The sequence below is a fragment of the Seriola aureovittata genome, chromosome 3 (genome assembly GCF_021018895.1).
Source record: "Seriola aureovittata isolate HTS-2021-v1 ecotype China chromosome 3, ASM2101889v1, whole genome shotgun sequence".
NCBI classification, from domain to species: Eukaryota; Metazoa; Chordata; class Actinopteri; order Carangiformes; family Carangidae; genus Seriola; species Seriola aureovittata.
The window spans coordinates 11,487,886-11,501,358 of NC_079366.1; the positions used below are offsets into that span (position 1 = coordinate 11,487,886).

At 38.5% G+C, this 13,473-nt stretch overlaps 1 protein-coding gene across 5 annotated transcripts in view; it reads right to left on the bottom strand.

Moving 5' to 3' along the window:
• Positions 1–13,473, bottom strand: part of micu3a (mitochondrial calcium uptake family, member 3a) — a 29,563-nt gene that overhangs the window by 6,715 nt on the left and 9,375 nt on the right. The window contains exons 5-10 of one of the 5 annotated variants that reach the window (XM_056372429.1): positions 11,465–11,512; positions 10,501–10,583; positions 8,850–8,921; positions 7,573–7,614; positions 5,336–5,431; positions 43–57 (exon numbers count right to left, since the gene is read on the bottom strand). In XM_056372429.1, coding sequence (XP_056228404.1) covers positions 43–57; positions 5,336–5,431; positions 7,573–7,614; positions 8,850–8,921; positions 10,501–10,583; positions 11,465–11,512 — 356 coding nt within the window. The remainder of the gene's footprint in view (positions 1–42; positions 58–5,335; positions 5,432–7,572; positions 7,615–8,849; positions 8,922–10,500; positions 10,584–11,464; positions 11,513–13,473) is intronic. The other 4 variants (XM_056372430.1, XM_056372431.1, XM_056372432.1 and 1 more) reach the window with 4 other exon arrangements.

Below are 13,473 nucleotides of genomic sequence, written 5' to 3' on the forward strand. Positions count from 1 at the left end.
TCATAATTTTCATCATTGCCACGATGCCATTCGTGGTTCTACCTCAAGAGTAAAATCCTAAAATCCGATGTGGGACAAGAAGAAAATGTCAAACAAGATAACAAGTTTTACAAAAGGAAAAAAAAAAGAAAAAGTGTGTTCAAGTCAAGACGTTGCAGTTTTTGTTATACTTGTTTGGTGTAATACACTGTCATTTCTATCAGAAATGAGCAAATGAATATGAAAGAGCTGCAGGGATAATAATTGAGAGAAAACTTTGTATGTTGAGCTGAATGAGACGTAAGCATTGTGTAAGGTTCAAGTTACGTTACAAAGATACTGTAAGTTACAATCTTGTGGGAATTTCTTTATTATAATGGAGGAAAAGATATCAGAAGATAATGGCTACATTAAGATGTCAAAACCTGATCAATCAGTGGTGATATTTATCTTCACAGATTATTGAATTTGATTATTTTTCAGATAGAACTTGTTGAACATATTTTCCCCAGTTGGGAACCACTGGGATAGATGATCAGTCAACTAAAAACTCCACTGGCAAAACTCCCTGTTCTAAGCATTCAAGGCAGTTAGCCAAATCAGATTATGGATCTCAGTTTTGGGTACTTGCATGAGCATTAGTAATATTCTCTACAGTGAGATTTAGGAGATTATGGCACTAACCAAATGCCAAATAAAATTCCCTCTAGTAGACCTTACTGTAATGGATGCGGTTTGGTAACTCACAAGATAAAAATATTTATATCATATTAAAAGTAAACCCTGTTGTCTGACGATCAACATCAGTATGACTGTCTGCGTTCTGTCTGTTTCTGATTCACTTTGCGGTCTGGTCTTTCAGTCTTTGATTAGGGACTGAAAGAAGATTTTCTTCATACAAACACAGACAAACTGAAACAATTACACACTTATCATTTCAGTGTCTTGTTTTTCTGTGTCTCACTTATTTGAGGGTCTTTTAATTAAGTCTCTGATTATGGCCAAACAGGACAAAACGGTTTTTACTTCTTTGTCCTTTAAATGACTCATAACTTATGCCTTTATGACACATGAGCTGTTGTAGACAGCAGCCAGGTGGTGTGTCTTTGCCTCTCTTGCCTCCTATTTGGATTTCCCTCTGGTTTTCCCAGTCTGTCTAAAACTGTTTATCTTCAAACAAGAAAATCATTTTTGTTTATCTTTGATAAAATGTGTACATGCAATTAAGAGATTCTCAATTAATCTGATCGCTTGACTTATCGGTCGTTCTAGGAAGTTTAATGCTTTCTGCTAATTGTAATTCCTATTGGAATTACAATGGGTTTAGTCCACATGTTAAAAAAAAAAAAAAATAAATAAATAAATAAATATATATATATATATATATCAAAACAGTAAAGATGAGAATTGTAAAAAAACAAAACAATGAGCTGAATGATGCTAAAATACTTTGTAGACCTGAGGGAAATCCATTGTTAATATAAAAAAAATATTGATTAGTGAAGCTTTAAAGATTAATCATTTCATAATGAACGCAAGTAATAAGATACTGTATCTATTATATCCTTATTAGACTGGCATCTGACAACTGCTTGACATCGGTTGTTGTACAGCACTCTAACATAATAGATGTTTCTTCCTTATTAGAGCTAGACATTGTTATCAAAACATCAGTTAGTTATTTTCATTAGGTTGTCTAACCAGAGGAAAGCTCTGGTGCTGCTGCACACTTTAAAATGCCGGTGCAAATTTAACTTTTTTCTACTTTAGCTCCCTAAGCTAAGTGATAGTGAAGCTCTCAGAGTTTAAGCAGGTTCAGTAAAAAATATTGGTACTAATATTGGCCTTTCAAGAGCCCACATCAGTGTTACCGTGGTTATACGTGATGCCAAACTGATCATAACAAGCTTATCGTTCCTGGAAGTGTGGTAGCACAGGTGTGAGCTCATCACCCCCATGAAGACGTGATGGTTACCACGCCCACAAGGCACGAGCCAACAGCTGGTGTACACATTTGTCCATCTACGTGTGTGTGTGTGTGTGTGTGTGTGTGTGTGTGTGTGTGTGTGTGAGAGAGAGAGCTTCAACAGACTTTGATCACAAAGTCAAAGATAAAAACAGTCATTACTGATGTAAACACTGAACAGTCTTCCTCATCCTCTGTATCTGTGAGTAATACCTTGGAGGAAGAGCTCATTGCTGATCTTTAGTCTAGTCAGTCAGTTTGTCAGTCAGTCCCACCTTCCAGGGTAAAAACAGCTCACCTTCCTTTCCCTTCCCATGGTCTTCTTTCTCCCTGCACCTCCCTCCTATCTTTATCTCCCACCTTCTCTCTCTCTGTTTCTTTTTTTCCCCCTCTCTTATCACTTCTTTCCCCTCTCACCCTGCCCCTGATCTGATTACTCTGATTTCCTTTCTCCTCATACAACACGTCAGTACCCTCTTCACTTGACAAACATAGAGGTGATTTGCTCTTTCATTCCCTCCCTCCCTCCTTCCCTCCCTCCCGCTCTGCCTGTCAGTCAGTCCCTCCCTCTCCAGACAAAAGCAAAGAGGTATAATGGTGACTAATCTGTTGAGTAAACACATCTTTCTCTAAATACAACCTTCTTCTTTCTTTTCCCCTAAATGTGCTTCCCAAACCTCTTTTCTCCCCACCCACTTTGTTCGTGAACATTTGTTCTCCCTGCTGACCTGTGTCATCTTCTTTGGGCCTCTCTCACCTGTTTGTTGTCTCTGATATTATCTCTTCCTTGTTTTTTTGTTTTTTACCCTGAGGTTTTCTACTTATGTGATTAAGACAGATTTACTTGCAGATTTGTTACAATTCCAGGGTTTTATTTCTTTTTAATTTATACCCTATCCTTCTATTGTCACCATTGTCTCACTTTTTTAGTCAATATACTTAATTTTACGTATTTTGTATTTTAATCCCTCACGCTTTCAATGTCGCTGTTTTTCTTCCTTTTATTCCCCCCCCCCCCGTCTGATTCGTCCGTTCTGTCCGTCTGACATCCCGGCAGATGAAAGGCTGCTCAGTGTAAACACAAGGTCAGCCCCATTACACTCCACTGTCATTACCTCCACCTCAGCTTCCGCTGCCACCTCAGTGCACAGCCTGTCATTAGGCAGCTAGCTGCTAGCGCTGCGTTAGCTGTTATTAATCATTACCACCGCCTTCGCCTTGTGTTAGACATATAAGAGACGCAATTTGAGTTGCACATGAAAAAGCCAATGAAAAGGTTAAATGACTGGGAATTTTCTATGAAGCATAAATCGCGTGTGTGAGAGTTTGAGAGTTTGCTAAATGTTTTGATTTTAGTCCTGTTTGTTTTTAACAGAATTTTGGACATGATGACTCAAGGGACTGAAATGTTTGTTGATTGCTTGGTCAGTCCACCACTTTGCTCCCAGCTGAAACCTCTTAACAATTATTAGATGAATTGCCATCAAATTTTAGAGATATTCATGGTAGGCAGAGAATGAATCCTATTGACTTTTCCTCTAGCACCTCCACAAGGCTGACATTTTTTGTTTTTTAGTCAAATGTCTAGGCAATTACTGGATGGCAAGCCATGTCAGACATTTATCATTTCAACAGGATGAACTGTAATAACTTTGGTGACTCCGTACAGGTAGTGCCGGCATTAGGTGAAAATTTAAATTTATCCCATACGTTTATCACTGAATTCTTAAAAAACTAATAACATTCCCATCAGGCTCAACTGTACTCTGTGTTTAGTGCTGATTAGCAAATGTTAGCATGCTAGCACACTAATCTAAGCTGGTGAACATGGTAAACATTAGACCTGCTAAACAACAGCATGTTAGTATTGTCACTGTGAGTATGTTAGTATGCTTACGTTAGCATTTAGTGCCAAAGCACTGCTACGCCTACACACAGCCTCACAGAGCTACTAGCATGGCTGTAGACTCTTATTTTTGTTTTCCATTTAATTCTGTCCTAATTACTTGAATGTGTGATAAACAACATTTAAGATGTCTAATCTTTGACGTAGAAGCTTTTGAGGGTTGATTTAAGGTATCAATAGCCTGCAGGCCTCATTTAGCTCAGGTCACCAGTTGGTGTGGATTGCTCAAGTCAGTGATGAGTAATAAATTTTTTCTCTAAATATATACACTTTTGTGATTCAAAGTAAGCAACTTAGTCACATAAAAGCAAATTAGTCATAATATGTGATTCAGTGTAAGTGTGCAGTGTTATAATGATCAGGGTTTTTGTATGTGCTCTGCCATCAGCCTTCTTATGATTGTCTACCAGTGTCATCACATGTTGTGGAGTAAACTGAGAATGATCTAACACCAAAGCTACAACACTAGCCACAACACGGCACAGATAGTAAGGCACAGATACACATACAAAAGCAGAACGAAGAGGTCAAATGACAGGAGGCAGGTGAGAAACAGAACAGGTCATTAGAATGTGGAGATTAAAATATCTATCATGTGACTAACAACAATGGATTAATACAGTCACACCAGTACACCACACCAAATCAAAAGGTATAAGAACAAATATAAAGATAAATTATCTTGCTATATTTGTTCATCAGTGAGTGACTGACACAATGAAATGGGTTAGAATGGAAAGAAACTTTTCAGACGAAGCTCAGATTATTATCCCATGCAAATTTATCAAATCAAGTCATGAGTGATTTACCAATAAAATTTCTCTCAGCATTAGAAAAGAGATCGATGTGATGGACATTATTATGTTTAAAACAAGGGAGTATTTTAGAGCTCATCTAAGCAGAATTTATTTCATATGGGAAAAAGGGAATGGACTGATCGTAGTTTCTACACTCTACTGAGAGATAGTAAGGAATCTAAACTTATGTGGAGAGGGACTGGTACAAAGCAGAATGAGGTGGGACAAAAAAAAGAGGGGTGCTGGGAAAGATTGGCAGGTATATCTGAACTAACATTTAGGAAAGAAAGAAAGCAAGAAAGATGACAGGTATCAGTATCAAGCCAAACCAGAATGAGTTAGAACGAGAATAGAGTCCCAACACAGTTCTCTTTTAGCCATGAATATTTTTGAAATACAAAATTTTGGTCACATATGAACACTGAGGCATGACTCAGCTTAACTGCTCCAAAAGTCACAGATTAAAACCTTCAATGCTCACATGTCAAGTAAAGCTTTTATTTTGTAATTATTTTTTTTATTTTGTAACACTACTGGTGTTATTCTGGCCAAGCTTGATGCAGCTACATTACTTTGAGTCTACGGGGAGAGTTAGAGGATCTGCATTAACTAGTGGGAGCTGAAGATGAAGAGTGAAGGATGAAGAATGAAGGGATAACGGGACAGAGGACAGTTGGGTCTATGTACCTCCGCCAGGTCAGAAAAGAGGACTTGACTGGCACTTCGCCTCAGAACGTCCCAGTAACTCCGCGCCACAAACTCGTGACTGTCTTTTTTTAGCACCTGTAGGAGCGGTGAAGCAGGGCCAGGGTCAGTTCACCTCCAACTAAACCACTTCAGGAAGTAAACTCAAGCCTCCAGTATTCCCTGTTCTTTTTACACATAAACAGATTCAGGAAGTTGATTTCTTGAATTCTTTTTTGAAAAAAATCAAACTTATTTTAAAAAACAAACATAAACATGCATTCAACAGTGAATAAGCCAAGAACGGCAGAACAAATAGTGAACAATCATTAAACTGTAATGTACAACTGGGGGGAATGACAAATAAAGCTAAAATGCTTGAAATTTGTGTTCAAATTGCAGTGTAGAAATTGCAGTACTATGCATTTGCAATGTTTGATTCAAAAGTGATTTTACTCTATTCCCTGTAGCAAATAGCAAACATAAAACACATGTTGAACAGGGGCATAGATGGAGGGAGGAAAGGTCAGATTATACACAAAACTTGCTTTCTACATGACAAATAAAGCAAAGGACATTAATGAGAGAAAAATAAATTATTTAATACTCTCCAGTGGCACTGTTTAACATAACGATTATTGATGAGAGCTCTGCTGTAAGGCTACTATATTCAAATCACTGAAGTTACCATTTCATTACTTTGCCTTTGTGCTGAGTCAGCAACGACCACAAGCAAAATTTGAATAAGATTTGAATAAAAATCTCTGATCTTTGAAGCATATTCACAATTTTTACACGCGAAAAAAGGTTTTCTTCTATTCAGCCTGTGATATTCATCTAGCTTGATGCATTGCTCCCTGATGTGCCAAATAGAAATATATTAAAAAAAGGAAGCTGGCCAAACCACGTTGCTGAGCTCCTGACCACCCACCTCGTCCTCCTTCTCTCCAGGGAGAAGCAGCAGCAGCCATTTTAACATGACCCTGCACCGCTCTTAACTTCACAGTGACAATGCAGCTATCCATCACAGCACTGACAGGACAGGGAGTGTCCTGTGTGTGTTAGTGTGTGTGTGTGTGTGTGAGAGAGGGATTGTATCTCAAGTGAAAATTAGGAACAAATAGGACGATTAAAAGTGTCCAAAGTTCACCCATTCCATTATTTCTGTGCTGATTATAGTTGTTTCCAGCCTTATATGTGATCAGTAAGTGATCAACAGAATGTGTAATGGGTTTTCCTTTAATAGGAATTTAAGAAAGTCTTTGTATTATATGTAGGAGAATAAATTCTTCTTTCAATTTATTTTCCTTTTCAGTAACCCATTTGATTTTGGACTTCATACCTTTCCCAAATAGCCAATGTAACCTATTTGCTTTCTTTAGAGTGGAAATGTGAATGTGCTCAGACAATAAAAAGCAGCTCCATGTCTGTAGCCAAGACCTCCTTCAATAAAAATCTCCCCTCTCTCTTTGTACTAACAACCCCCCCACCGCAGCAGGAACACACACACTGCCAAACAAACTATCTACAATCTAAAACGGTCTAAAATGAACAGTCTGATTGTGTTTGAAGCTTTAGAGTGTCTCTGCTCATTCTAAATCACATCACTCTCTTTTTGTAAGAGTACATCTCCCCCGACCCCTTAAATCTATTACTCCTTTTCTGCCATCCCTCTCTCCATTCATCCCACCCAGCCATCATCCCTCGATCAATCACTGATCAGCTGACCTGACAGATGGACACCCTGCCTTAAATCTTTCTCTATTGCTCTCTCACTCTCTTTCCATCCATCCGTCAATCCTTTCAATGAGCCCGTGAGTACATTTTACTGACAACAGAGGATCACGGTGGACTGGGTCAGGGCTAAGGCTTTTTCAAAGACCAGGTCAGGGCACAAAAGTGTGTAACAGGAGCATTAAACAGTCCTGTAAGCATCCCTGAGTAATGGTCATTTATACCTACAACAGCTACTAGAGTATTCAGAAATCTCAATTACTTGAATCAAGGTAAATCTGACTTTATCAGCCAGATGCGCACCTGACTGGATTATAAAATTTCCCCATGGCGGTCTTATTGTTAAATTTGTCAAGTATACTGCCTTTTCCTTTCACATGAAAACATGTAGCTAGTAGCAAACCCAACGGGCGGAAACACCTATCTCTTCACCCCTCCATCCATTTCTTTAACATCTAAAGAAGAAGTAGAAAGGAGACTAAGGGGTTATGGTTTTGGATACATACGCTGTTCATTGGTGCAACCTGATATCCATACAGCTGCATACTCTAACACACAGAGAGAGACATGAGGAAGAGAAAAGAGGAGGACAGATCATGCAGTCAGAGAGGAGGGAGGAGGAGAGAGGAGGAGAGAAGGCAAAAGACATGTTAGTACATGCAAGGAAAGAGGCTGCAGATACACTCTGCAGAAGGATGTGTCATTTTCAACACATCTATGATTACATTTCAGAAGAACACACACTCTGAACTACAACACTGTAATGCACTTCCCAGAGATCGTTGTCAAGCTGTGTGTGGGGCGGACACTGTAACTTTGTCCCCCTTCTTTTCAGTCTCTTCCGCTGTGGTGGCTATCACTGGTCAGGATACCTTATTTATTTCAGATTAACTTTAAAGCTTAAATATATAAGACTTGGTCAGAACAGCTAATGTAGAAACCGTATCACGGCACTATAATAATCAAGTTATGAGTTTAAGGTTGTCAGTGTCTTTTAGCTAGAAGAAGAGTTTGAGCTGTTACCTTCAGAAAGGCTGCAAAGCATCTAAGAACAAAAACTATTTATTAATTACTTTTATTAATAACAGTTACAATAACAAAACCCATATTGGAAACTTGCAGTGTAGTAAGAGCAAAGTGGCCAGTGCAGTACCAGTTGTGCTGAGAAAGACACATTTTCTTCTGAGAGTGTATCCGATATAACAAGTACACAGTAGGGATAACTGTCACGGTAAAAAACAGAGGAGATACCACATTGAGAAAAACTGTTTCCATGAGGCAGCATGCAATCAAACATGGTTACGTGAAGGGTTTAGCTAACTCTAATATCTGCTTCAATACAGATGACAACTTGGATGATGATGTGTCATTTTCAATACATCCACGAGTACAGTTTGACACAGCACTCAGCTTCCCCTCTAGCAACCTTAAAGAGGTGGCACACAAGAGGTACTGTGCCGCATTATATTCATGGGTGTATTAAAATGCCAAAAGCTGTTTAAATGCCTTTAAAGTAATGTTTCCTTTTAACTGATATATTAACCTCAATAAAGAACATTTTGGATTTTCACAGTTCAGGTTTACCACACTGATGATAGCAGCATTACTGACGTCCATGTCCATACAGACTTACAATCCACTGTCATTTCACGGTGGGTAGCACTAAGGGTAATTAGCGAAAGAATTGAATTTTACATTCAAATGTTTCCATCCTCACACAAACACACACACACACACACACACACACATACAGAGTCCCGTCCCGTGTTACCAACTTTCTTACCAACTGTGCTGACTTTTCAGCATCACCTTTCCTCCCTTTCTTCTCATTTTTCTTGCGGAAGATCTCCTGAAGCTGTAATGAGAGAAACAATCAGGATCTCACTGACGACTCAAAGCCAGATCTAAAGGCCTGTTTGAAGCTTAAACGCTCATATGTGAAAACATTCACTTGAGTTCACAAGGTCATTCACTCGTTCAGGCTGGTCTACAATGTGATCTAGCACTGGGCTTTTGACAGGATGACTAAGAGAGTGTTGGTTTTCTAGTTTGGCTTTGGGAGTGACTTATGTTCAAAGATATTAAAGGATAAATCAATGCTGAATCACATACATCAGGAAACTGCAGCTGCACAGCAGTCAGTCTCAGGCAAGTAAGTGGTCACTGATTTGTATTTCACAGCAAAGTATCAACTGCAGCTTTTACATTTTATGCACTTAAATTTTTTTTATTATTTTTATTATTCTATTATTAATTTGAATTAACAATGAAAATTGTTACCTACAGCACAAAAACACTGCCAAATTAATTATAAAGGGATATATCTCCAAGAACATTTTTGAGGGGTGTGATCACAACAGACAACCATTATGTGTTCATTTGGGGTTTATTAATGTAATTATATATTCAGTTCCTAACCTTTTTTTCCAACATGTAAATTCAAGACGAGAAGAAAAATCAGAGCCTACTGCTGAACTCTCAATGTGGGAATTCATTTTTGTTCCCACACCTGTCTGCTCCCACAGGATTTTCCACCATTACCACCCACTCCCGCTGATGCACCATCCCACTCCCACCAGCCTCCACAGAGATCCTGATCACTTCCTTCCCGCGGCAGTGTTTTTGATCGAAAATCTGTCTGTCCCCTCCCGCAGGGCAAATAAGGCACATGTAGCTCTCCATTGAGGTTTACAATCTAAAGGAGTACTCAGCTGTTTAATATAATAAGCTGCCTTTAGAAGATCTGAACTAAAAAAATCTGCGTTTTTAAATGCTTTAAATTTGAAATACTTGTTTGCTACAGCTTGAGGTAAAAAGGTAGATAAAGACATTAATTCTATCTCTGTTTCCCCTTCGTTCCTGTCATTTCCAATTGAAACATCAGAGAAAATCATTAGTGTTGAATTTAGAATCGAGAAAGCGTTTTTAACATTACTATTAAACGACTGACTATATGACGAAACAGAAAAGAGAGAGGAAAAATGCACAAACTTGCCAGAGAGATAAACTCAACTGACACGAAGTGTTATTTGGTATCATATTAGTTGTCAGCTGTTAACTGGGGGGGTGATGCATTTAGATATATAGTTAAGGGCAATAATAACAACCCCTCATGTGCTAAACCTGAGACAGTGATGGTGACCCCACATATCAAATACATACAACTGTGTCTGATGTAAATGTAAATGTGTGTTGAGTCCTGCAGGATCTTACATCTCAAAACTGTGTTTTTCACCGAGAAACAATTGCAATTTTTAAGGAAAATCATAGATCTACATTCTATAAACACTCATATTCACTTAAAACTGATTGCCTGTATAATTAAAACTAAAAAAAAAAACAATTCTTTGTTGTGATAGGAGTAAAATGTGATGTGAATATTAACATATAAATTCTGCAGAGGATGGATTTTCTCTCAGTTATCAGCGACTCACCACCATGAACTCCCTCTTGTCCACCATCTGGTTGCCGTCTGCATCAAACATATTGAAAGCAATCTTAAAGCCAGCATGGGGCTCTAGAGAACGGAGAGGAGAGCACATAGAGTGAGTTTGTGCATGTGTGCATGTGTTAAAGGCAATTTTAAATCCAGAAATAGCATGGGAAGAAGAAACATATAGGACAGACAGGAGGGAGATAAATCTACAGTGTATGGACTGTGAGCTCAAACATTAACATTTGGATTTTTTTATACCACTTGAAACTGGTCATGCGTTTACTTAAAGTTAGTTTCCTTTATCTTCCCCTTTGAATATTAAATCAACAATTAAACTGTTCAGACAGCACTAATACAAACCCTCACTAGTTTCCTGATTAATGTGGTCATGATTAATGGCTGCCCTCTCATTTAATGTGGACACATACTGAGCTATAGTAGACGCAAAAAACTCTTACTGTCTCTCGTAGAAAATTTTCCTGTAATTTTAATTTTTAATCACTTAAAAAATATATAGACAGTTTGGTTTCCAGGTCATTTATATAATTTACAGAAGAGAAGAACACTTTGATTCCTAATATTGAGGGGAAGAAGTACAGATATATGTAATGCAGTAAATTGCTGTTCTCAAAGAGGAATAAGAAAATACATTAACTTGATAAGTGCACAATGAGTGGAGCAGTTATTTGCCTATATTTAACTTTTGAAAGGTTACAAATAGAGCTTTTGAATAGTTCTTTTTTCTCTGTGTCGCTTTTTAATTTGTGTCTTACCCCAAGGGGACGGGGAAAACCACCAGATTTGTGTCATGGTTGTGTCTTGTTAAGTTCTGGGTGGTGTAACTTTGTTCTCTCAAAATAAGAATAGCATACTGCTGGGGGAAGTGGGGGAAAGACTGAACAAGAAAGTGGAAGATGAGGTTCAGTGAAAGGAGGATATGTACAGAGACCGAAGTGACTCACTTGTCAGGATGCAGAGCAGGAACAGGTACTCTGTGTATGAGATGATGCCTGGTAATGAGACCAAGACAGAGAGAGTTAAAGAAAAGGTCACATTCAACACACATACACAATGTTTACAGATGTTCAAAGACCATGGGCCTCCTGACACACACACACACACACACACACACACACTCTCTCTCTAACACACATAATCCTTCCTTTCATGAAGATAGCATCTTTAAATGTGTCTTCTCTGAGCTGAGCTGCCAACAGCCATTTGGCCACACACCGTTTCTTTTTCTACACCCCGAGTGTCCACTGGCTGGTAGGGGTGTGTGCGTGTGTATGTGTCTGTGTTTGGATAAGCAAGTGAAAAATGTTTTAGGAGGTGATCCTTTCTTGCCTCAGGCCCATTTAGGAATCTCTATAGCACCATCTCATCTCTCTCTCTCCCTCTTTTTCGCTTTCTGTCTGATCGCTCAGATAGTTCAGGGTGACTCGCTTGAGTGTTACGGGAGACTGCTTTCCCATGTGTGTGTTTATGCATGTGTGTGTGTGTGTGTGTGTGTGTATGTGTGTGTGTGTGTGTGTGTGTGTGTGTAGGTGAACATGACACTAGGTAGAAGCAGTGTGAGCCTTGTGCTTTCCTGATGCTTGACTTCTTTGTACAGAGGAGCTGGTTTGGAACTGAATTCTCTTTTCTCCATGTAGCCTGAGCTGTGCAAAGACCAGGAGATACACTCTGAAACTCCTCAGGTTTCTACAACACATTCTGCATGTTTACACTCTCACACTGTCAGTGATATACTACTAAATAAAAAAGGTTGGTTAACTTTCATCTCACGAGGGAAACAATAGTCAGTGTGAAGGAAAATAATATTGCTAGACTGTTGATTTATGATTTTGGCTGTACTGAAAACACACTCTGCTAATTTACCTGAATTTGATACCATAATCTATGTTTTCCTATATGTTTTTCTTTATATCTAAATATTTATATACTTGTGCAACTTATTCATAGTGTCTGAGTTTTTACATTTTAACCTTTTATTTGCTAATCACTGTTATGAAAAGGTATTTAATCTCCACTATATCATATCCCTAGTTACATGAAGAGTTAAACATGTTTTTGAGAAGACACCACTGTCAAGCATGATTTATGACCAGACGTGACCTCAGTACTGAAATCAAGCTGATCGCAACTTGATTGACATCAACTGCAAATCATATCACTCCTTGTAATTATTAAGTGTTGCTGGTAAATCAGATCCCACTGAGAATCAACATCAGTCTCCTGCAGCTCTCGGCTGATTTCACACAGCAGCTTTCACCAGCACCCCACATTTCTAGCTAGAAAAGTCCCACAACTTACTGAAACAGTGAACTACCTGCCCAACATGAAATGTCACAGAGACAAAGTAAAAATACAAAATAAAAAATGATAGATAGTAAAGAGAGTTAAGGGTCAAGAGGGAAAAAACTTGAGTTGGTGGGAAATAAAGAATTAAAATGCAATTACATTTTGGGCTTGCACTTTGCACACAAGAGCACGAGAGCCATGAGAATTTGATAAGGTGATAGAATACCAAAATATCAAAGTCAGGTTTATTTGTGTAAGCCAATACCACATACGTTAGACTTTACAGGGACTATATCAGTAACTGTTCCAAATTTAGGTAAATCTCTTTAAGAAGACATGAGCTTTATTAAAGCTGCAATTACTTAACAGTGATGTAATAAAGCAATGACAGGCACGTGAACAAATCTCAAAAGAGATACATTTACATTTACTATTAACTGTAAATGTCTGCCCAGCATGTTACGGTGTACCACAGTAATAATCAACTCATCATAAACTCATCACAGCGCTGAATACATCCAATGTTTCTAAAGCAAAGTACAACCATTACTGTGCCCAGTTACTGTCTAAAACAGACAACCAATGCTGACATACTGTGCAGCCCACAACACACACACACACACACACACACACACACACACACACACACACACACACACACACACAC